At 41.7% G+C, this 24,359-nt stretch overlaps 1 protein-coding gene across 2 annotated transcripts; it reads left to right on the top strand.

Annotated features, from left to right (window-relative positions):
* Nucleotides 1-4,488: 4,488 nt before the first annotated feature.
* LOC106597441 (N-acylneuraminate cytidylyltransferase-like) lies at nucleotides 4,489-24,033 on the top strand. Of its 2 annotated transcripts, NM_001434690.2 has the most exons (9): nucleotides 4,495-5,055; nucleotides 8,287-8,429; nucleotides 9,344-9,499; nucleotides 12,030-12,160; nucleotides 12,539-12,633; nucleotides 13,020-13,191; nucleotides 15,264-15,429; nucleotides 22,764-23,005; nucleotides 23,046-24,033. In NM_001434690.2, the coding sequence occupies exons 1-8, from the start codon at nucleotides 4,835-4,837 to the stop codon at nucleotides 22,976-22,978; spliced, it is 1,299 nt and encodes a 432-aa protein (NP_001421619.2). In that variant the 5' UTR covers nucleotides 4,495-4,834; the 3' UTR covers nucleotides 22,979-23,005; nucleotides 23,046-24,033. The 2 variants fall into 2 exon arrangements, with proteins under 2 accessions (XP_082833331.1, NP_001421619.2); XM_082977205.1 differs by having other exon boundaries at nucleotides 4,489-5,055; nucleotides 22,764-24,033.
* Nucleotides 24,034-24,359: the final 326 nt, after the last annotated feature.

The raw sequence follows: 24,359 nt of genomic DNA, 5'->3' as shown, positions 1-24,359 counted from the left end.
AAAGTACTTTTTTTGTAAAACATCCAATCTGTAAAAGCCATTTAAAATGTGTACAAATGATTTAAAAGTAAAACATTTTGATGAGATTAAAACATGTTTAAAAAGTCACTTTGTTAAAAAGCTGTCTTCTTTGTACAGGAACGGGTTGAGTCCTTATCAAACTCGCCTCCTCCTGCTCTTCCGAATCAATAACCATCCTGTCCTTTGGGGCCCAGAGGAGATCCCTCCCCTAGGGACGTCGCCCTAGGCGTCACAGCGCTGTCAGGCCGTAGGGGCTAATTAGACCACAAATAGAACAATGAGCCAGATATTTCACCGGATGTATACACATTTGATCCCAATATAGTTTTCTGTTCCCAAAACGAATATATGTTATGAACAGAGTGGACTAAGTTTTGTAGATTTTACCCTTTGCCAAAGTTTTACAACATTGAGTTGTTTATAAGGAGTGCATGGGCGAATTGAGTTATTGCACACCTCACAGAGTAGGCGTTCTCTAAAGGAAAAATCCAAATGTATGCTAGAATGCGCCAATAGGCTCTCGCTAGCTCATGCTTGACTCAGCCGCCCACCTTACCTGTTTTGCCCACTATGACTCATGTGTTTCCATTATGAAAGGACAGGCTGTGGTCTATCTTGGGTTAGTTATACAAATCTTTGATAAGACCCTCCGATAACCACTTCCACCGATCCAGCAATGCTGCCAGCTTCAAAGCGAAGTGGAATCCAATGTGTTATTTTTTTTAGTGTGCACAATTTCACACAAAAGAATGGAGAGGCGTGCCTAATATTGTCAGCTCAGGGATTCAATCTAGCAACCTTTCGGTTACTGGCCCAACTCTCTAACCACTAGGTTACCTGCCGACCCCAATGTGGGGCTCTATAAACCCATCAATTTTGGGACACACACCTTACTTGAATTAGTCAATTCATGTTCCAATTTGAAATAATAAAACGAGCATGAAATTCTAATTAACAAATTCCCCCTGTCGTTTTATAAGATATAATCCTAAATAACCTCCCTTTTAATTTGGGAGGTATTTCATCTTTTACATGTGTCAAGTCTCGAAATCCGACAAACAAATCCACGTGGCATTTTATTAGAGGTACAAATCTGTTGTTCTGCCCCTGAACAAGGCAGTTAACCCACTGTTCCTAGACCGTCATTGAAAATAAGAATTTGTTCTTAACTGACTTGCCTAGTTAAACAAAATTCATACACCCATAAAACCTAGCGGTCAAACAGAGACATTTTTCTCATAGAGAATATTTGAAACACTTAAAATAAGGGCTGTGTTTCGTGTAGGCTTACCCTGGCGTGAAGTTTTGATAACCATGCAAATCTCTCTCGGTCAAGGTGACTTTTATCAATATATTTGTCTCTTTTTACTCTCAGATTCAAAAACGCTAATTAGCATCAAAGACTACAAATCCCTGCAGGTCGTCTCTAGCTGACACCTTTGCTAACATATAGTGTGTCAATTTAAAACTTGCACAAGACAGTTCACAGCAGGACCATCACCAGAGTTTCATAAAATTCGGGGTTGAGGGGTTTGTGTGTCCGAGAAAAAACTAGCCTTTTCTAAAATCCTTTCCTGCAATTCTACATGACTGGAGACATTACAATAATATTTCTTTATACCACACAAATGATCGAAATGACAAACTACTCTGACATTTACAGACCGAGATCAACAAAACGAACGACCCATGTCTTAAATGCAACCAATAGCATAGGCCAATGAAAAGAGTAGATAGACAGATTTTACACCTACAATATGAGTAGAAAATTATTGTCTACCAACTTTCCAGTGGCACTCACCTATTCAAACAGATTTTTCCCGCAATTGTATTTTGAAATATAGTGAAATACCTTCTAGCTGCTGCATGCTGTTCATTGACAGCCACAACTCAACAATCAGCTGTTTTATATTTGCTGTGCGAGATGCCCAATTGCAGGATTCCTGACTGTAGACTCGGCCTATGCGCTCATAATGTGACAAACAAAACACAATCTAAAGCAATAAATCAATAAAGCTTTTGATCCTCTGTGGCTAAATTATGCTGGTGTATTATTTGAAATGATTTCATTTATTTATAGAGGAGTAATTGTTTAATTTGGCAAATTTATTTCAATTTATCTGCAGCACTTCCAGCATCTCGTCCTGCAGCGATATGTTTTCTTCCAGGGCCAAATAAATTAAATACTTATTATTATTCATTCAACCGATTGTGGTCAGTAAACCCATATGAGTTTATTGTGTAGTTAGACCTACTGTTAAAATAATATTTAAAATAATAATCTATCAACAAGTAGCATACAATTACGAGAATAAATTCAGTAAATCAATGAAGCCAATAGTGGTTTCAGCTATATTGTTATTGAAACGATGTATGCCGTATGAACTTTTAAAACAATAAAAACATATGTCAAATGACTTGAATAGCCTATGGTAAAAGTGTACAAATGTGTATTCGCATCAGTAGCCTAAGTGACTGAAATGCATCAGAAAAGTATTGGAAAGTTCAGGAAAACGTCAGGGAAGCTTATCAGGTAGGCTGTAGGCCTAATGTGTGTGTAGAGAAGATCTGCATTGCTTTAAATTGCGAGACTAATGATCATGAGCACTCACATCAACTTAGCTAACATTTCCAAGCCTAATTATAACCACATATCCAAACGGAGATTCGGTGAAATCTGACATTGATTGATTTATCAAGATGAGTTCCCATGCTTGTCTCAAAGCAGCGAAATGACTGACCCAATCAAAACGGTGCTGGAATTATCAGCTGACCACAGGCTTGACATGTATTATAACCAGTGGTGTAGTGGTATTCTGTTAGGAGCCCTATTAAGCCATCCTTTCTGAATGAATGTTTGTACCACATGAAGCCTATTGGTTAATTAGAATATACATACAATGCATCATCCAAATTGCATGATTGCCTATGCCTACACATACTGTAAGTGGCGAAAGGAACATTTTATATATTTTCAAACCTAAAACACCAATTAGGCCATTAGGCCTTATCATAAATCAGGCCATCATCAGTGTCAATCGTGAATGATAATTCTTCACATTTTACAGGTGAAACGGCCATGCTGCATGCAGCCAACCATTTAATCCCAATCAGTTTCATGGGAATATGCATTTAGAATTTCTTGAATGATGTAAGGGTGGCTAACTGGGCTAACTAATTGAATTTTAGAGCAGATGGAGTTAAACACAACCACAGCATGAGAAGAGAAAAAAAACAATTTCAGCACAATCATCCTAGATTGTCATAAGAAATGACATGGTATTTTTTTTTATAACAGTAGCCTGACTGTATCATGCTATTATATTCGGTTTGTTATGTAAAATACTAATGAATCATTAAGTGATCTTGCGAGACATAGCACTGCACCAGCACCCCTGATTATAATGGTTGGATGACTTTGGAAGCTTCACCTAATCAAAGCTCTATGAACTAAGTGGTACAAATTATTTTACACCATTGCAGCCAGGTCCTGGTGATGTCCATGGTTCACAGAATTGTCAATTTAAAGATATTTAGCCAATTTATTCATCACAACATTTGGCTAACATTAGATAGTTAATGATTCGGCAGTCTCATCCAGATCATCATGGTATTTGTAGTTCTTTATGATAGCCACATTACCAGCTAGCATTAGCATTTCATTTTTGGGAGGTAAATACAGGCGAATATATTGATCAAAGTCACCTTGTCCTATCGAGATTCACACGGTTATCAAAATGTCATGCCAGGGTAAGCCTACATGAAACACAGCCCTTATTTGAAGTGTTTCTAAAATCCGCTATGGGAAAGATGAATGGGGGGAAAACGATTGGAACCGTTTCCTTGTTTGACCGCTAGGTTTTATGGGTATTATGACTTATACTGTGGTACTCTATTGATACCCTAGTCACTCTCTGGGAGTTTAGTCAGCAACACGTGACAGTGGAGTGCCCTGAGAGAGTTTGTAGGGGTGAGGGAATGGTTTGGGATTCCGCAGCACATCAAAGGCATATCAACAAGGCAGCATGGTGCATCGTCCAGAAACATACATCTCTTTTCCATAAAATATATGTTCGAATTTTCGAACCAGTTTTCATTGGGAAGGCGGATTAAGCGTTGTTTTTATTTTTATCAAAAAGCTATGACTTTTGCATGTGAAAACACATAATCCGACTCATTCCCCCACGTGCTTTATCTAGCCTAGGTTACGTCACTCTGGTTTTGAGCGGATTTTGCCGCGTTCATATACTAATCGGAACAAGGAAACTCTGACATTTCCGACTTGCTACCTGGTTGTAGTTATACACCTGTCACGTTCAACCGTTTAGCAAGTCGGACATTTTACAGTTTCCTACTTCCGACTGGCACATGAACACGGCATTTGAACCTGGCTCACGCCCGGGAGGCAGCCCGGTTACAAAATGAATGCAATCACGTTTTACCCAAAGTAAACTCCTCCGACCTGGGAAACCCGGGTCAGATGATAGAATCCCCTCATCGAAGCGCGATCATCGTTTTCTTGACATTGTCAGTTAACCCGTTGCCAGAGTAAATTCATTAAATAGTTCAATTGAACTTGTTACTATGGCAACAAAAGGAAGCGTTATTGAAATGACCTCAGAGTAAAGATAGCAGGTCTACGCCTAAGTATTTAGGTCTACGCCTAAATACGTAGCTAGCTAGTTACAGTGAGTTAGAACGCAAGAAGTTGCTAGATACTTCAGACGACTGCTATACATCGCTACCGCAATTAGCTACATTGAGACTACCGCCACGTCTTGACAAGACTCTTGTCTGCCTACTGATCCTTTCAATGGCTGCTGCTAAAAAACGTACTATATCGGGCATCGAAGATGTGAGAGACAGAAAAGCAAAGGTTATCAAAGACAGCGGTGAGAAGAGACACATCGCAGCCCTGATCCTCGCGAGGGGAGGCAGTAAGGGGATCCCCCTGAAGAATATCAAAGTTCTCGCCGGTGTCCCCCTCATTGGATGGGTTCTGAGAGCTGCAGTGGACTCCAAACAGTTTGACAGGTAATTCGGTTAAATCTTTGGTCAAATGTATTTCTTATCTAGCTACGGTATATGGACTTGCTCTGACGCTTTTGTTAATAGTAACGTTAGTTAGTTGCACCAAATGCATGTTACGTTCTTGTTTTGTGTACACTGATATTATTGTGATAGTGATAGTCAACGTTGCATATGATGATGCATCTGTCATAACCAGGGGAGAAAGTACAGTAAGACTTGCCAAACGTCAATACACTTGTTGGTGTTTTCAGGGGCGAAAATCTGATATCCACTTTGGAGGGGACAATTACATGACATTTTCTCAAGAGCAATTCCTGAGGGGGACACCAAAAGTAGTGCTGTAACACATAGCCTACATTGTAATATGGTAAATGTATATTGAGGAACCAAAGAAATAAGGTGTTTGCCGTACTCCTAACTACCGGTACCCAAAACTACACAACTAATCACAACAGCAATACCATTGCCTTTAACAAATCTTAGTTCAGTCACCAGTTTAAGTTGAGAGTGGGGGTATCCATGGCATTTTCCAATTATGTTCCTATTTTACAAGTCAAAAAAATGGAGAACCTTTCATAATGTTGCCAAACAAAGACTCAACAAACTTACCTGAGACTCCCTGTCTCTGGCAGTCTGTCCCTGCATATCTGTCCCCAACTCTGCTGTCTGTGTGCCATCTGTTGCCTGCTCTGCCTAATGACATCATTGTGAAACATTTCCATTAGAATTTCATTTCTTTCTTATGAACATTTTATCAACTAGTCTTTGAGATATTAGGCTACTAGGGTTCTTACTTTGTGTTTTGGTGTACTGAAAAATACTCTGATGTCCGTCTTTTATTTTTCTGCCATTTTTCTACCTGGCTGGCTGGCTGGCTACACACACACACAGTGTGTAGGTTATTTACAGTAGGAGATGGGCTTCTATCATCTTATCTTTTATCATTCTATTTGGGCTTCGATCTAAAAGGTAGCTAGCAAATGTGAAATGGATTAAAATGACAAGAGTTGACAGCTGTATGAGTTCACCATTTACACAACATGTGCTGCAACCTTTTGTAATTTTAATAGTTTGTTTCATATTGGCTGGCTTCCAACAATAGCTGAATTTGCAAAGCTAGCGAGCACCAATTCCGTTTCAGTGGTGTTTGCTATAATCTTTGCTACCCGGGTTAAATAAAGGTGAAATTAAATAAATAAATAAATAAAAGTTCCCTTGCGACAATTTAGCTTTTGCAACGAGACCATTAAATATATTTAAGACAATGGTAGAAGAGAGTGTAGTTCTGTTCAGTTTGGACTTCAGTTTATCGCTAACGTTATCGCAGGGACTTTGAAGCACTAACTTACATCATCTGCATGCTGATCTTGGAATAAATTGACGATAGCAAAGATTCCATCTTTGACGAGGCCACATAAATGGAATAGGTACTAGCTAGCTTAATAGTTCATATTTGCGCGCTAGCTCTGCATATTCAGCTAGTGTGTGTGCGCGATTGACTGGATTAACCTCACTTCAGTTACGTTCATTGAGTGCCTTTCAGACAGTAGATACGACCCCTCTGTTACCTTGCCAACTAAGGAACTGGCAGTGGATCAAAACATTGTGAGGCAAAGGGTGGGGGGGTCGCAATCTTTTGAAACTTAAAAACACACTATTAAGTGTCTATAATCAGCACAATTGCTTTCATTGCGTATTATTAATATGATTTAAATTACATAGTTATGTTTCAGTGATATATTGGGGGGGACAAATCATATGGATGGGGGGGTCGTGTCCCCCCCGGGATTTCCGCCCCTGGGTGTTTTGTGTAACAGATGTCTCTCTTTCCATTCACCACTGTTTGGAGGTTGGAAATATGTTGCGTGTGGATGGGATTGTAAACGATCAGATGCAAACGTCATTGACTGGTTGTGTTTCTGCCACAATAAAAAGTAATACATTTTAAAAGTCAAATGACAAATCTTTATGACTAGGCCCACAGAGATGCTATTGAATTAATTGGGATTCTGGATCCACGGCCGGCACATCTAGAGCGGAAGTCTGACTAGTGCGGCATTTCCCGAGCTAAACTAACCAAGACGCACCCACAACAACACATAACACCTCACATTATTCTGCCGCAAAACAATGATTGCTATTCTATCCCTTTTAATTGAGCTTTTCACTTTCTGAAAAGAGAATATGTTTAAACTCAGGCAGCTTTTAGGGAAGCAATTATGTTGTTTAGTTAAGCAACGGATGAGTTGCCGGCTTCGTCGAGCCTCTGTCTGGATGGAAAGGTAACTTTTGAAACTGCCATGCTTAGATTCATAAGGATGTCTAATATTTAATGATTTGCAAACAGTAACCGGTTCGTTGCAAACAAGACACTCTGGTTTGATATTGGAGAATTTTGGTAAGAATACTTATTCCTCTGTCCATTCTTCCCGGAAACTTCTATAGAGACATTAGTGATTTTAGTAGTGTAATCAGATTGAAAATATTAGGATATGTTATTGACATTATATAGCCTAGTAACCAGATGTGTTAAAATGAGTTTAATTTGTAGCGTAATCATGAATGGGGCCGCTATTATGTTCTGTTCTACCGACTATTAGCTGAGAAAAAAACTGTCCTTAAGGCCAAACCTATTGCCAACCCCTCCATTACACTATTCTAGTTTAGGGGGAAAGGAGGGGGACGGCAATTTTTTGTCTTGCCTAGGGCAGCAGAACGTCCAGAGACGGTCCTGTTAGGCCCATACATTGTTTTAGTACACGCATGTTCACACATAGGAGGTTCCAAACTGGGAAGAAATTACATCTACTTTAACTCCTGGTCATAACTATATGTAACCGATGTGAAATGGCTAGTTAGTTAGCGGTGGTGCGCGCTAATAGACTTGAAGTAGGGTTTCCCCTTGCATTGCAAGGGCCGCGGCTTTTGTGGCGCGATGGGTAACGATGCTTCGTGGGTGTCAGATGTTGATGTGTGCAAGGGTCCCTGTTCGAGCCCAGGTTGGGGCGAAGAGAGGGACAGAACCTACACTCTTACATATACATTATTAACTGTTTGTTGTATAAATATGTATACCCATGTCAGATTCTTATTGAGAGAGTTTGTCTGAAAGTTAGTGTACTGTCTCTGAATGAACCCCCAGGTTTGGGCTTGGCCACACAAGACTGGATTGCACTTATGTAGCCTACTTGTTACAAAGCCTGAGGAATCAACTTATTCCGTTCTTTCTCCCAGTGTGTGGGTATCAACTGACCATGATGACATTGAGAAGGTGGCCAAGGCATGGGGAGCTCAGGTTCACCGCAGGAGCCCAGAGGTGTCCAAAGACTCCTCCAGCTCTCTCGACACCATCCAGGAATTCGTCCGATTAAACCCAGGTAGGGGGTGAACGTCAATTGTATTTCCTTGACTCCTCATGTCCTCATTCCTCCTCTCCTTGCCTCCTTCTCAAAATGCATTAGAGGAGGAGATCTGAGTGGAGGAACCTCAGATCTTCTGCTCCAATGTGCTTTGAGAAGGAGCCAAGGAGGGAGGCGTGAGGAATCAAGCTAGCTTGGCTAAGGCTCTGGGACGGCATGTATCAAGCATCTCAGAGTAGGAATACTGATCTGGGATCAGGTCCCCCCTGTCCATGTAGTCTTATTTGTTGTGATCTATGAGCTAAATCAGCACTCCAACTCCGAGACACTTGAACCATACGACCTCCAGGGCCGCAGAGCATGCTGCTGTTTTTCCTTCCTGCTTTTTAATCAGAACCTGAGAACACCAGTCTGGGAAACCAGGTGTGTGGTCTGACTCACCACTCTCCAGCCAATCAGTGACAGTTATTGTGCCCCCTGCACAGTTGTGCACCCCTGATCTTGCTCACATGATAATGCTCACATGCTGTTTTCTTTTAATTCAATTTCTAATACCATAACCCTAATTCCAACCCCAGAAAAGTGTTGCATATCAATCAGTCAATCACATTTGTTTATAAAGCCCCGTTTTATGTCAGCAGAAGTCACAAAGTGCTTATCCAGAAACCCAGCCTAAAACCCAAAAGAGTAAGCAATGCAGATGTAGAAGCACGTCTGGTATTAACAGAGTTTCAGGTGGTAGATTGTTGATAGAGTGAGAGCGGCTATAGTCAATCCATGAATAGGGGGCTATCCAAATGAAGTGGGACCTACTCCATACATACAGATGTCAACAGTAACCATGTAGATTTATTCATGTCATATCATATGTGGCTACCTGATTAAATAATGGATAAATCAAATATATTTTGTGTTGTGTTGTCCTCCTCCAGAGGTGGATGTGATCTGTCACATCCAGGCCACGTCTCCCTGCCTGCACCCCTTCCACCTGAAGGAGGCCCTGGAGATGATCACCAAGCAGGGCTTCACGTCCGTCTTCTCTGTGGTCCGAGAACACCACTTCCGCTGGCAGGAGGTGAAGAAAGGAGGTACAGGATAGCCATGTGTTATGTTTAGGACCGTACACTTATTATCAGTTAACTGGAGAGGTTCCAACAAACTTATTGTACAGGTCTGTCAGGAGATCTGAAGGGTCAGTCCCTTCACTTGTCCTTTAAACTGCTGCACAAGTTTCCTAAGCATGACTAAGCAGACACAGATACAAGGAATGAGTATCAGGGTGGGAGAGTGAGAGAGGCTATTATCTTGTATCTAGTTCCTCTTCTGCTTGACCCGCACCCTGTGAACAAACCATAAGCACATCACAACTTAATGACACAAAACAACAATTCTCATTGTCAGACAGTTTACAGAACATGCCAGCCTTGAGAAAGAACACAATGTGTACAGCATATAACATTTTCTCTACACTGCCTGAGGAAAAACTGTCCATCACTTTATAAGTAGGGTCAGGAGTTTGTCCTGACCATGTGACCAAAGCCAGGAAAAACTCTAGTGCCGTAGATGTTTTGTGTTTGAAAACACCTACCCATCATATCTTGATGTAAGATGCTAATGCTCAATGATAAAGGATTGTGTTTATAAGAGCGTCTGCTAAATGACTAACATGTACAGTTGAAGTTGGAAGTTTACATACACTTAGGTTGGAGTCATTAAAACTCATTTTTCAACCACTCCACAAATTTCTTGTTAACAAACTATAGTTTTGGCAAGTCGGTTAGGACATCTACTTTGTGCATGACACAAGTAATTTTTCCAACAATTGTTTACAGACAGATTATTTCACTTATAATTCACTGTATCACAATTCCAGTGGGTCAGAAGTTTACATACACTAAGTTGACTGTGCTGTTAAACAGCTTGGAAAATTCCAGAAAATGATGTCATGGCTTTAGAAGCTTCTGATAGGCTAATTGACATAATTTGAGTCAATTGGAGGTGTACCTGCGGATGTATTTCAAGGCCTACCTTCAAACTCAGTGCCTCTTAGCTTGACATCATGGGAATATAAAAAGAAATCAGCCATGACCTCAGAAAAAAAATTCTAGACCTCCACAAGTCTGCTTCATCCTTGGGAGCAATTTCCAAATGCCTGAAGGAACCACGCTCATCTATACAAACAATAGTATGCAAGTATAAACACCATGGGACCACGCAGCTGTCATACCGCTCAGGAAGGAGACGCGTTCTGTCTCCTAGAGATGCATGTACTATGGTGCGAAAAGTGCAAATCAATCCCAGAACAACAGTAAAGGACCTTGTGAAGATGCTGGAGGAAACATGTACAAAAGTATCTATATTCACAGTAAAACGAGTCCTATATCGACATAACCTGAAAGGCCACTCAGCAAGGAAGAAGCCACTGCTCCAAAACCGCCATAAAAAAGCCAGACTATGGTTTGCAACTGCACATGGGGACAAAGATCGTATTTTTTGGAGAAATGTCCTCTGGTCTGATGAAACAAAAATAGAACTGTTTGGCCATATTTTGTGTTTGAAAACACCTACCCATCATATCTTGATGTAAGATGCTAATGCTCAATGATAATCGATTGTGTTTATAAGATCGTCTGCTAAATGACTAACATATACAGTTGAAATACCATAAACCTAAACCCAACCCTAGGAAAGTTATGTTATGTTTGGAGGAAAAAGGGGGAGGCTTACAAGCCGAAGAACACCATCCAAACCGTGAAGCACAGGGGTGGCAGCATCATGTTGTGGGGGTGCTTTGCTGCAGGAGGGACTGGTTCACTTCACAAAATAGATGGCATCATGGGGTAGGAAAATTATTTTGATATATTGAAACATCATCTCAAGACATCAGTCAGTAAGTTAAAGCTTGGTTGTAAATGGGTCTTCCAAATGGACAATGACCCCAAGCATACTTCCAAAGTTGTGGCAAAAAGACTTAAGGACAATGAAGTCAAGGTATTGGAGTGGCCATCACAAAGCCCTGACCTCAATCCCATAGAAAATTTGTGGGCAGAACTGAAAAAGCTTGTGCCAGGAGGCCTACAAACCTGACTCAGTTACACCAGCTCTGTCAGGAGGAATGGGCCAAAATTCACACAATTTATTGTGGGAAGCTTGTGGAAGGCTACCCGAAACGTTTGACCCAAGTTAAACAATTTAAAGGCAATGCTACCAGATACTAATTGAGTGTATGTAAACTTCTAACCCACTGGGAATGTGATGAAAGAAATTCTAGCTGAAATAAATCATTCTCTCTACTATTATTCTGACATTTCACATTCTTAAAATAAAGTGATCCTAACTGACCTAAGACAGGGTCTTTTTACTTGGATTAAATGTCAGGAATTGTGAAAAACGGAGTTTAAATGTATTTGGCTAAGGTGTATGTAAACTTCCAACTGTAAATATAGTACCTTTCACAAGCACATTACATGGAAGTAACTCCATCCACCACTAATCACTGTGTATCACAATAGAGAGAAGTGGGGTTTTTAGACAAATTAGTTTTTCTCCTGACCAGGAAGTCGTCTGGTTTCTAGTTATGACCTATAACATTGATTATGTGTTCTCTCTCCTGTTCAGGTAGTGTAGCCACCCAGCCTCTGAACTTAGACCCGTCTAACAGGCCCCGGAGACAGGACTGGGATGGAGAGCTGTGTGAGAACGGATCTTTCTACATTTATACCAGAGCGATGATAGAGAGAGGCCTGCAGGTAACTGGCACTATACCCCATCAGGGCCCATAGTCACAAAGCGTTTCAGGATAGGAGTGCTGGTCTAGGATCAGTTTTCCCTTTTCAATCATTATGAATACGTCTATATGGACAGGGAGGACCTGATCCTAGATCAGCAGCCCTACTCTAAGACGCTTTATGAATACAGGTCCTGATGTGTATGTCTGTTGCTGGTGGTGAACACTATTCCTCTCAGGGGATCAATAACGTTTATTCATTCAGTGGATCTGAGCCTGACTAGAAACAACATACACACTGAGAGATGGACTGATCTGTGATACTACTAGATATTCTATTGTCAACTGGTGTTGTTTTAAATGCTAATAGAAATGCCCTTTGTGTTGTTGTCTTTCTCAGGGGGGGAAGTGGGCTTATTATGAGATGCTGCCAGAGTACAGTGTGGATATTGATGTGGATATCGACTGGCCCGTTGCAGAACAGAGAGTACTGAGGTAGTCTGAAATCATTGACCTAGAATTTCAAGTTCACACTCTGTTCAAGTCATTCACTCTGAACCATCTCTCTCTCTCTCTCTCTCTCTCTCTCTCTCTCTCTCTCTCTCTCTCTCTCTCTCTCAGAAAGTGTTTATTTGAATGCACTTGAAATATAATTAGATTTTGTGGTAAAGCAACACAATGAACAATGCTGTAACACAGAGGAGTGGTTGTCCAAATGTATTTCCCTGTGTGTGTTGTACCTCTCCAGGTTTGGTTACTTTGGTCTGGACAAGCCTGAGGTGTATTTCCTCTCTGTGTGTGTGTGTACCTCTCCAGGTTTGGTTACTTTGGTCTGGACAAGCCTGCCAGGTTGTATTTCCCTGTGTGTTGTTCCTCTCCAGGTTTGGTTACTTTGGTCTGGACAAGCCTGAGGTGGTGCGTCTGCTGCTGTGTAAAGTCTCAGGCTGTCTGACTGACGGCCGCGTCCTCATCTCTGTCTCTGGAGAGGAGATGGTCTCAGTCAACACCAGAGATACTATGGGTATCCGCATGCTGCAGAGAGAGGGAGTGGAGGTACAGATACTGTACATACAGAACAAACACACTGCAGAGAGAGGGAGTGGAGGTACAGATACTGTACATACAGAACAAACACACTGCAGAGAGAGGGAGTGGAGGTACAGATACTGTACATACAGAACAAACACACTGCAGAGAGAGGGAGTGGAGGTACAGATACTGTACATACAGAACAAACACACTGCAGAGAGAGGAGTGGAGGTACAGATACTGTACATACAGAACAAACACACTGCAGAGAGAGGGGAGTGGGAGGTACAGATACTGTACATACAGAACAAACACTGACACACACACACACACACACACACACTCACTCTAGAGAGAGGGAGTAGAGATACAAAGATACTTTTTTACAACGACTGCTACCACAAATTGAATGTATTGTCTATGTTGTAATGTCTATGTTGTAATGTCTATGTTGTAATGTCTATGTTGTAATGTCTATGTTGTATTGTCTATGTGGTATTGTCTATGTTGTAATGTCTGTTGTAATAGGAATTTCCAGGTGAACAAAAAAGGAGAGCAGTCATTGGTAAAGTCAATCAAAAATCATTCTGGTTCATTAAAGTTGCAACAGGGAGACAAGACACCTCCAGTCCATAAGCAGAGAAAATGTATCTTGGGAGACAGACCCTTTCTATCCTAATCAGACAGCACCACATGTTCTGTAAACACCAGCCTCTTGGAGACAGACCCTTTATATCATAATCAGACAGCACCACATGTTCTGTAAACACCAGCCTCTTGGAGACAGACCCTTTCTATCCTAATCAGGACAGCACCACATGTTCTGTAAACACCAGCTTCTTGGAGACAGACCCTTTCTATCCTAATCAGACAGCACCAAATGTTCTGTAAACACCAGCCTCTTGGAGACAGACCCTTTCTATCCTAATCAGGACAGCACCCATGTTCTGTAAACACCAGCCTCTTGGAGACAGACCCTTTCTATCCTAATCAGACAAGCACACATGTTCTGTAAACACCAGCTTCTTGGAGACAGGACCCTTTCTATCCTAATCAGACAGCACCACATGTTCTGTAAACACCAGCCCGGAGGCTTGTGGGAAGACAAAACAAAAGGCGGTGACTTGTCCAGCTGCTACAGAATCAACAGTGTTCACACAATGTCAATATAATACAACAGTGAATAGTCAGTGTGTCCTCAGACCTGGTACATCCAGTCTGGTGTTAATCACTATCAACAGATAAGACAATAATCCATAACATTCACTATCAACCTGCACCTTGAATGTGTCACGATTCCTACCGACGGTGGCGCCCCCTCCTGCTCGGGGTGGCGCTCGGCGGTCGTCGTCACCGGCCTATTAGCTACCACCGATTCCCTTTTGTTTTTCCCTTTTTTTATGTTTCTCTCACCTGCCCTGAGTTAGTCATTAAGAGGGCTATTTAGTTCAGCTGGTCCGCTCCCTATTGTGCGGGATTGTCTTTCTGTGTGTCGACTGCGTTTTGTTCGACTGCTTGTCGAGTGTATTTTTCCCTGTTGTTGGGAAACCTTTTATTTGTGCTTGTGGTTTATTAAAATTACCACACAGTGTTCGCTGCTTCCTGCGCTTCTTTCCGCCACACAACAGACAAGCCGTTACAGAATGTTACAAACAGAAACACTGGAATGATTTGTATTACAGAACTCTAAATACTGTATGTTAAACATTGTGTTAATCCCTCTGAACTGAATATGAACTAATATTTCCTCATTACACTCAGTCTGTACAATACATACGAAAACAGCTCCCGTAGAAAACAGAGCTCCCGTAGAAAACAGAGCTCCCGTAGAGAAAACACAGAGCTCCCGTAGAGAAAACACAGAGCTCCCGTAGAGAAAACACAGAGCTCCCGTAGAGAAAACACAGAGCTCCCGTAGAGAAAAACACAGAGCTCCCGTAGAGAAAACACAGAGCTCCCGTTAGAGAAAACACAGAGCTCCCGTAGAGAAAACACAGAGCTCCCGTAGAGAAAACTCAGAGGTCACGTAGAGAAAACTCAGAGCTCACGTAGAGAAAACACAGAGTATAAACATTTGTTTATTCTGTCTCCTCCAGGTGATCTTGATCTCATCCAGTGAGGACCCTGTGACCAAGGCCCTGGCTGACAAGCTGTCCCAGAGGACAGGCTGCGAGTTCAGGCAGCTGGGCAAGGACATCCAGGGTGAGGTCATAGCCATGATGGACGACAAGGATCTGGACTGGAAGGAGGTCGCCTATATGGGTAAACTCACTGTTCTTTTCAATTAACAATATACAACTACTACTGCTACTACACAATAGTACTACTATTACTAATTCATTTTAGTTTTATACTACAGTTTGTAATATAGTGGAATCTCAAGGTTCTTAACCTTCTATTTTGAGTAATACTTGTGCGTTCATGTCAATCAAAACGTAGTGAAGGTATTTATTTGGAGCCCTTCTGAGATGGAAATCAAATCAAATGTTATTTTGTCACATGCGCCAAATACAACAGGTGTAACCTTACAGGGAAATTATTACATACAAGCCCTTAACCAACTATGCAGTTATAATATAAGAAATTAAAGTAACAAATAATTAAAGAACAGCAGTAAAATAACAATAGCGAGGCTATATAGAGGGGTACCGGTACAGGGGCACCGGTTAGTCGAGGTAATTGAGGTAATATGTACATGTAGGTAGAGTTATTAAAGTGACTATGCATAGATAATATCAGAGTAGCAGCGGCGTAAAAGAGGGGGGGAGAGGGCAATGCACATAGTCTGGGTAGACATTTGATTAGATGTTCAGGAGTCTTATGGCTTGGGGGTAGAAGCTGTTTAGAAGCCTCTTGGACCTTAACTTGGCGCTCCGGTCCTGCTTGCCGTGCAGTAGCAGAGAGAACAGTCTATGACTAGGCTGGCTGGAGTCTTTGACAATATTTAGGGCCTTCCTCTGACACCACCTGGTATATTGGGGCGGCAGGTAGCCTAGTGGTTAGAGCGTTGGACTTGTAATCGAATCCCCGAGCTGACAAGGTAAAAATCTGTCGTTCTGCCCCTGAACAAGGCAGTTAACCCAATGTTCCTAGGCTGTCATTGAAAATAAGAATTTGTTCTTAACTGACTTGCCTAGTTAAATAAAGGTAAAATAAAATAAAAAATAGAGGTCCTGGATGGCAGGAAGCTTAGCCCCAGTGATGTACTGGGCCGTACGCACTACCCTCTGTAGTGCCTTGCGGTTGGAGGCGGTCAGTTGCCATACCAGGCAGTGATGCTCTTGATGGTGCAGCTGTAAAACCTTTTGAGGATCTGAGGACCCATGCCAAATCTTTTCAGTCTCCTGAGGGGGAATAGGTTTTGTTGTGCCCTCTTCACGACTGTCTTGGTGTGCTTGGACCATGTTAGTTTGTTGGTGATGTGGACAACAAGGAACTTGAAGCTCTCAACCTGCTCCACTACAGCCCGTTGATGAGAATGGGGGCATGCTCGGTCCTCCTTTTGCTGTAGTCCACAATCATCTCCTTTGTTTTGATCACGTTGAGGGAGAGGTTGTTGTCCTGGCACCACACGGCCAGGTCCCTAAACTCCTCCCTATAGGCTGTCTCATCGTTGTCGGTGATCAGGCCTACCACTGTTGTGTCATCGGCAAACTTAATGATGGTGTTGGAGTCGTGCCTGGCCGTGCAGTCATAAGTAAATAGGGAGTACAGGAGGGGACTGGGCACTTACCCCTGAGGGGCCCCCGTGTTGAGGATCAGCGTGGCGGATGTGTTGCTACCTACTCTTACCACATGGGGGCAGCCCGTCAGGAAGTCCAGGATCCAGTTGCAGAGGGAGGTGTTTAGTCCCGGGGTCTTTGAGGGTACTATGGTGTTGAACGCTGAGCTGTAGTCAATGAATAGCATTCTCACATAGGTGTTCCTTTTGCCCAGGTGGCAAAGGGCAGAGTGGAGTGCAATAGAGATTGCATCATGTGTGCATCTGTTGGGGTGGTATGCAAATTGGAGTGGGTCTAGGGTTTCTGGGATAATGGTGTTGATGTGAGCCATGACCAGCCTTTCAAAGCACTTCATGGCTACAGACGTGAGTGCTACGGGTCGGTAGTCATTTAGGCAGGTTACCTTAGTGTTCTTGGGCACAGGGACTATGGTGGTCTGCTAGAAATATGTTTGTATTACAGACTCAGACAGGGAGAGGTTGAAAATGTCAGGTATAATAGGCTAGATATCTCTCAGGAATGTGACCATAGCAGCGGTGTTTGATAACCACGTATCAATGAAACTATCAGACAGTAAATGTCAACAGTGAAGTTTGAACCAGAACCTGATTGTGATTGTCAAGGTGACCATACTATGCCTTGTTATGGAACAGTATCTCCTCATTCCCTGTTTCCCACCTCCTTATCTTTCTCCTCTCACCCCTCCATTTCTCTCCTCTCACCCCTCCATTTCTCTCCTCTCACCCCTCCATTTCTCTCCTCTCACCCCTCCATTTCTCTCCTCTCACCCCTCCATTTCTCTCCTCTCACCCCTCCATTTCTCTCCTCTCACCCCTCCATTTCTCTCCTCTCACCCCTCCATTTCTCTCCTCTCACCCCTCCATTTCTCTCCTCTCACCCCTCCATTTCTCTCCTCTCACTCCCACATTTCTCTCCTCTCACCCCTCCATTTCTCTCCTCTCACTCCCACATTTCTCTCCTCTCACCCCTCCATTTCTCTCCTCTCACCCCTCCATTTCTCTCCTCTCACCCCTCCATTTCTCTCCTCTCACTCCCACATTTCTCTCCTCTCACCCCTCCATTTCTCTCCTCTCACTCCCACATTTCTCTCCTCTCACCCCTCCATTTCTCTCCTCTCACCCTTCCATTTCTCTCCTCTCACTCCCACATTTCTCTCCTCTCACCCCTCCATTTCTCTCCTCTCACTCCCACATTTCTCTCCTCTCACTCCCACATTTCTCTCCTCTCACCCCTCCATTTCTCTCCTCTCACTCCCACATTTCTCTCCTCTCACCCCTCCATTTCTCTCCTCTCACTCCCACATTTCTCTCCTCTCACCCCTCCATTTCTCTCCTCTCACCCCTCCATTTCTCTCCTCTCACTCCCACATTTCTCTCCTCTCACCCCTCCATTTCTCTCCTCTCACTCCCACATTTCTCTCCTCTCACCCCTCCATTTCTCTCCTCTCACCCTTCCATTTCTCTCCTCTCACTCCCACATTTCTCTCCTCTCACCCCTCCATTTCTCTCCTCTCACTCCCACATTTCTCTCCTCTCACTCCCACATTTCTCTCCTCTCACTCCCACATTTCTCTCCTCTCACCCCTCTCCTCTCACCCCTCCATTTCTCTCCTCTCACCCCTCCTTATCTTTCTCCTCTCACCCCTCCATTTCTCTCCTCTCACCCCTCCATTTCTCTCCTCTCACCCCTCCTTATCTCTCTTTTTTTATTTTTTATTAATTGTGTCACAAGGGCAATACAATCATAAAAATAACATTACACTTTTTCCCCTTTATTATTTACACACCATTCCACCCATTCGGTGTCGGTGTGATCGTTCCCTTTCTTTGGCAGTAGAGAGATTAGTATGCTCATGAAAAAAAACCTTGTCGATGGCCGAATGAATTTACTCCAATAATACCGGCCCTAAAATGCCCCAAAAATGTAGTAACAGCTCAGGTGGAATGCCCAGATCCACAGATTGCTTCTCCTCTGATACAGGCAAATCAAGATTATCTAAAAACTGCATTTGTCTGGTTTAAACTGGATAGAAGATGTATATAACTCCTGGTAAAAAGACTGAAATGTTGCATTAATTTCCTGTGGATCAGAAAGTAAGCCTTTAACTGGGGATTAAATAGATTCTATAGAAGTACAAGATTCACGTTGTTTCAATTTTAAGGCTAGAAGCCTGCTTGGTTTGCTCCCATTAAAATGATAGTTCTGCCTCACTCTATGCATGATGAACTCAGCTCTCCTCCTTAATAAATCATTCAGTTCCAGTTTAACCACCCTCAAATCCTTTCTGACATTATTTGAGTAATTCCTTTTCAGGTTTTGTTGAAGTGATTTAGATTTTTTTCTCCAATAACTTGATTCTGTGATTCCTAGCTTTATTGAGGTGAGATACAAAAGAAGATAAGTCTGTGATTAACCCTTTAGTAGCCATCCATGTAAACCTTGGGTCCTCTACAGAGTCCTTGTTTTTTGCTAAGAATGTAAATAGAAATTTAGCCATGAACAATTGGATGTGTAGAAGGGTCGTATCAAAACGCCAACGTTTTGTTTTATTTACCTTAAAGCTCACATCCACTTGGGTAACCAGGGGATTATGATCTGAAAGCGTCGCAGGCAATATTTGTATTGGAGTGACGTACATACTAAAAATGTGCGTGAGAATAGAAAACAATCAATTCAAGAGTATGATTTGTGATCTGCAGAAAAACAGGTATAATCTTTGATGCCCGGATTCTGAACTCACCACATAGAACTCACCAAATAGCTCCTCTATTAGTAAGGAGAGACAGGGAGAAACTGTCTGATTAAATAGAGTATCTATTAGTAAGGAGAGACAGGGGGAAACTGTCTGATTAAATAGAGTATCTATTAGTAAGGAGAGACAGGGAGAAACTGTCTGATTAAATAGAGTATCTATTAGTAAGGAGAGACAGGGAGAAACTGTCTGATTAAATAGAGTATCTATTAGTAAGGAGAGACGGGGAGAAACTGTCTGATTAAATAGAGTATCTATTAGTAAGGAGAGACAGGGAGAAACTGTCTGATTAAATAGAGTATCTATTAGTAAGGAGAGACAGGGAGAAACTGTCTGATTAAATAGAGTATCTATTAGTAAGGAGAGACAGGGGGAAACTGTCTGATTAAATAGAGTATCTATTAGTAAGGAGAGACAGGGAGAAACTGTCTGATTAAATAGAGTATCTATTAGTAAGGAGAGACAGGGAGAAACTGTCTGATTAAATAGAGTATCTATTAGTAAGGAGAGACAGGGAGAAACTGTCTGATTAAATAGAGTATCTATTAGTAAGGACAGACAGGGAGAAACTGTCTGATTAAATAGAGTATCTATTAGTAAGGAGAGACAGGGAGAAACTGTCTGATTAAATAGAGTATCTATTAGTAAGGAGAGACAGGGAGAAACTGTCTGATTAAATAGAGTATCTATTAGTAAGGAGAGACAGGGGGAAACTGTCTGATTAAATAGAGTATCTATTAGTAAGGAGAGACAGGGAGAAACTGTCTGATTAAATAGCTCCTCTATTAGTAAGGAGAGACAGGGGGAAACTGTCTGATTAAATAGAGTATCTATTAGTAAGGAGAGACAGGGAGAAACTGTCTGATTAAATAGAGTATCTATTAGTAAGGAGAGACGGGGAGAAACTGTCTGATTAAATAGAGTATCTATTAGTAAGGAGAGACAGGGGGAAACTGTCTGATTAAATAGAGTATCTATTAGTAAGGAGAGACAGGGGGAAACTGTCTGATTAAATAGAGTATCTATTAGTAAGGAGAGACAGGGGGAAACTGTCTGATTAAATAGAGTATCTATTAGTAAGGAGAGACAGGGAGAAACTGTCTGATTAAATAGAGTATCTATTAGTAAGGAGAGACAGGGAGAAACTGTCTGATTAAATAGAGTATCTATTAGTAAGGAGAGACAGGGAGAAACTGTCTGATTAAATAGAGTATCTATTAGTAAGGAGAGACAGGGAGAAACTGTCTGATTAAATAGAGTATCTATTAGTAAGGAGAGACAGGGAGAAACTGTCTGATTAAATAGAGTATCTATTAGTAAGGAGAGACAGGGAGAAACTGTCTGATTAAATAGAGTATCTATTAGTAAGGAGAGACAGGGAGAAACTGTCTGATTAAATAGAGTATCTATTAGTAAGGAGAGACAGGGGGAAACTGTCTGATTAAATAGAGTATCTATTAGTAAGGAGAGACAGGGAGAAACTGTCTGATTAAATAGAGTATCTATTAGTAAGGAGAGACGGGGGGAAACTGTCTGATTAAATAGAGTATCTATTAGTAAGGAGAGACAGGGGGAAACTATTTTGTATATTTTATTCAGAGTCCAGTTTTGGTTAAGTGATCATTTGTAAAGTGGCTCTCTATTTCCCCTCTGCGTGTATACTAGACTACCACTGTAGAAAACTACTGACATTGTAGCCTTCCCTGTAGCTCAGTTGGTAGAGCATGGTGTTTGCAACGCCAGGGTTGTGGGTTCGATTCCCACGGGGGGCCAGCACAGAAAAAAAATGTATGAAATTGTATGAAATGTATGCATTCACTACTGTAAGTCGCTCTGGATAACAGTGTCTGCTAAATGACTAAAAAAATGTAAAATGTAAATTGTTCGGAGTTAATTTGCATGCCACCGCCAGTTACTGAATATTTATGGGTAAGGTGAGAAAGTAGGTGCCAGCAGTCAAATCCTGGAGAATTTGGGATTCAATTTCAATTGAGTAACATTTCTCTGATTTCCCAAAGCCCAAAATGGGAAACTATTCATGAAATATATATTTATATTATTTCCTTAAATCATCCCGTATTTTTCCTTGATTTTTTTTCATGTTATGTTGATGCAACATACTAATCAAATCGAACTTTTTTTCACATGCACCGAATTCAAGTGTAGACCTTACCGTGAAATGCTTACTTACGAGCCCTTAACCAACAATGCAGTTCAAGGAGTTAAGAAAATATTTACCAAATAAACTAAAGTTAAAAATAATAAAAATTTACAAAATAAAATAACATTAATGAGGCTATATACAGGGGGTACAGGAGTCAATGTGCGGGGGTACAGGTTAGTGGAGGTAATTTGTACATGTACATGTAGGTGGGGGTAAAGTGACTATGCATAGATAATAAACAGCGAGTTGCAGCAGTGTACAAAACAAATGGGGGGGTGTCAATGTAAATAATGTGGTAGCCATTTGATTAATTGTTGAGCAGTCTTATGGCTTGGGGGTAGAAGCTGTTAAGGAGCCTTTTGGTCCTAGATTTGGCGCTCCGGTACCGCTTGCCATGCGGTAGCAGAGAGAACACTCTATGACTTGGGTAACTGGTCATTGACAATTTTTTTGGCCTTTCCTCTTTCCTTTAGTATATAGGTCCTGGATGGCAGGAAGCTTGGCCCCAGTGATGTACTGGGCCGTACGCACTACCCTCTGTAGCACTTTACGTTCAGATGCAGAGCAGTTCCCATACCAGGTGGTGATGCAACCGGTCACGATGCTCTCGATGGTGCAGCTGTAGAACGTTTTGAGGATCTGGGGACCCATGCCAAATCTTTTCATTCTGCTGAGGGGGAAAAGGTGTTGTCGTGCCCTCTTTACGACTGTCATGGTGTGTTTGGACCATGATAGTTTGTTGGTGATATGGACACCAAGGAACTTGAAACTCTCGACCCGCTCCACTACAGCCCCGTCAATGTTAATGGTGGCCTGTTCGGCCCGCCTTTTCCTGTAGTCCACGATCAGCTCATTCTTAGAATACTTCCATAACCACCTTCTAAATTAAAACTAATCTCACACCTCCATTTCATCCCTCCATCTCTCCCTCCTACAGGTAATGATGCTCCAGATGTTGACTGTCTGAACCTGGCTGGGCTGAGTGCAGTACCCCGGGACGCCCCAGTGGTGGCGATCAACGCTGCTAAATACTCCTGCCACAGTGCTGCAGGCCTGGGGGCTGTGAGGGAGTTTTCTGAACACATCCTGCTGCTCAAGAAGAAGGCCAAGTCTCAGATGGAACAGGACCGCATCCACAGAAATACATTCTAAATGCTAGAATGTTCTAAAGTCACAGAGATCCATTCTAAACTCTAGAATGTGTTCTAAAGTCACAGAGATCCATTCTAAACTCTAGAATGTGTTCTAAAGTCACAGAGATCCATTCTAAACTCTAGAATGTGTTCTAAAGTCACAGAAATACATTCTAAACTCTAGAGTAGGGATGGGCATTGGAAATAATATCATGACATTTTTTCGGATATCCGGATAGTTTTAAACGTGGACATTTGTTTGCTGCGCAGCCTGCATGACTCGGGAGATACTGTGGGGACAAGGACCAGGGGTGTGTGACAAAGGAGGGAGAGAAAAAGTAGCCACTGACTCGCGCTAGTTAGACACCTGTAAATGCTATAGGTTATCTATCATCCAATATGGCAGTGCATGTCTTTACTGCATCAAATCAATGCCAAGATGCTAGCTAAGTCCTCATTTAGTTTACTTAATTCTGTCATTTTAATTAAACTTTTAATTCATTGATTAGAGATCTCCCACTTCACGCTGCTACACAAGAAGCCTCTGACTGTAGTGTCAACAACAGCAAGCTCAGTGAAACCTGTGTAGGCTAATGCCGTATGTCATTTTTTTAAACTATATTCACATTTGTGACGTTGTTTTATTAAATTAAGAATTCCAAATATCATGAGTGTAGAAATGTCCCATAGATCATTTTATTCAATTAAGATGAAGCCTTGTCATTGTTAAAATAGGCCTGTGATTTATTTGTATTAAGTGTTCGAATAACTGCCCATTGCTAGTTTTTTCAGGTTGTCAGATCAAGGTAGTTTGGGTTTTATCGCTACAGGTTGTGTTGACAAAAATCTATGTCTTTACTTTAAATGAAGTAGAATACAGGAGGCCTTTAATTTACTTGAGATTGATTGTTTTTCTCTCCACTTTTTAATGTTCTGTTTTAATTTGGGGGGGAAAGTATTAGTACATTGACTTGGAGTTGCACTGAGATTCTTGTTGGTTTGGGTGTTTACTTTTGTATTATGCCTGCAATTTGTTTGTAAAATTATATATGATCATAAACGTAAGAAACACTTTCTTATTCCCCTGCTTTAATCTGAACTATTCTAGAAATGACTTTAGCCTTACACCTTCAAGATTGTGGTATGGAGTTATAGCTGATGGGGGGGTTCACATACATCTTGCCACCAGATGGCAGTCTAGCGCCTCATCAAACCTCAGTTGGAGGAAAGAACGAGATGACAACATTAACCTCGTACAACCATCAAGAAGTCTCACATGCATTCCTGTTCAGGCGTTCACTCAGTTGTAGCAAGCAACCAAATACTGGTAAAACAACACACGTGATCATACAGTATAAGATATCTTCATTTATAGCATTGTGTGGCGATTTCCATCTATC

Source organism: Salmo salar, chromosome 07, assembly GCF_965601325.2.
Source record: "Salmo salar chromosome 07, fSalSal1, whole genome shotgun sequence".
Lineage (NCBI taxonomy): Eukaryota > Metazoa > Chordata > Actinopteri > Salmoniformes > Salmonidae > Salmo > Salmo salar.
The sequence above is the reverse complement of the archived record's forward strand: the minus strand, read 5'-3'. Positions and strand labels throughout refer to the sequence as shown.

Bases quoted from the DNA above. Each gene is read 5' to 3' on its own strand.
- LOC106597441 (XM_082977205.1), top strand. From the start codon at position 4,835: ATGGCTGCTGCTAAAAAACGTACTATATCGGGCATCGAAGATGTGAGA. The intron at 9,500-12,029 runs GTACAGGATAGC...TCTCCTGTTCAG, and splicing joins GCAGGAGGTGAAGAAAGGAG to GTAGTGTAGCCACCCAGCCT. The intron at 15,430-22,763 runs GTAAACTCACTG...TCCCTCCTACAG, and splicing joins GAAGGAGGTCGCCTATATGG to GTAATGATGCTCCAGATGTT.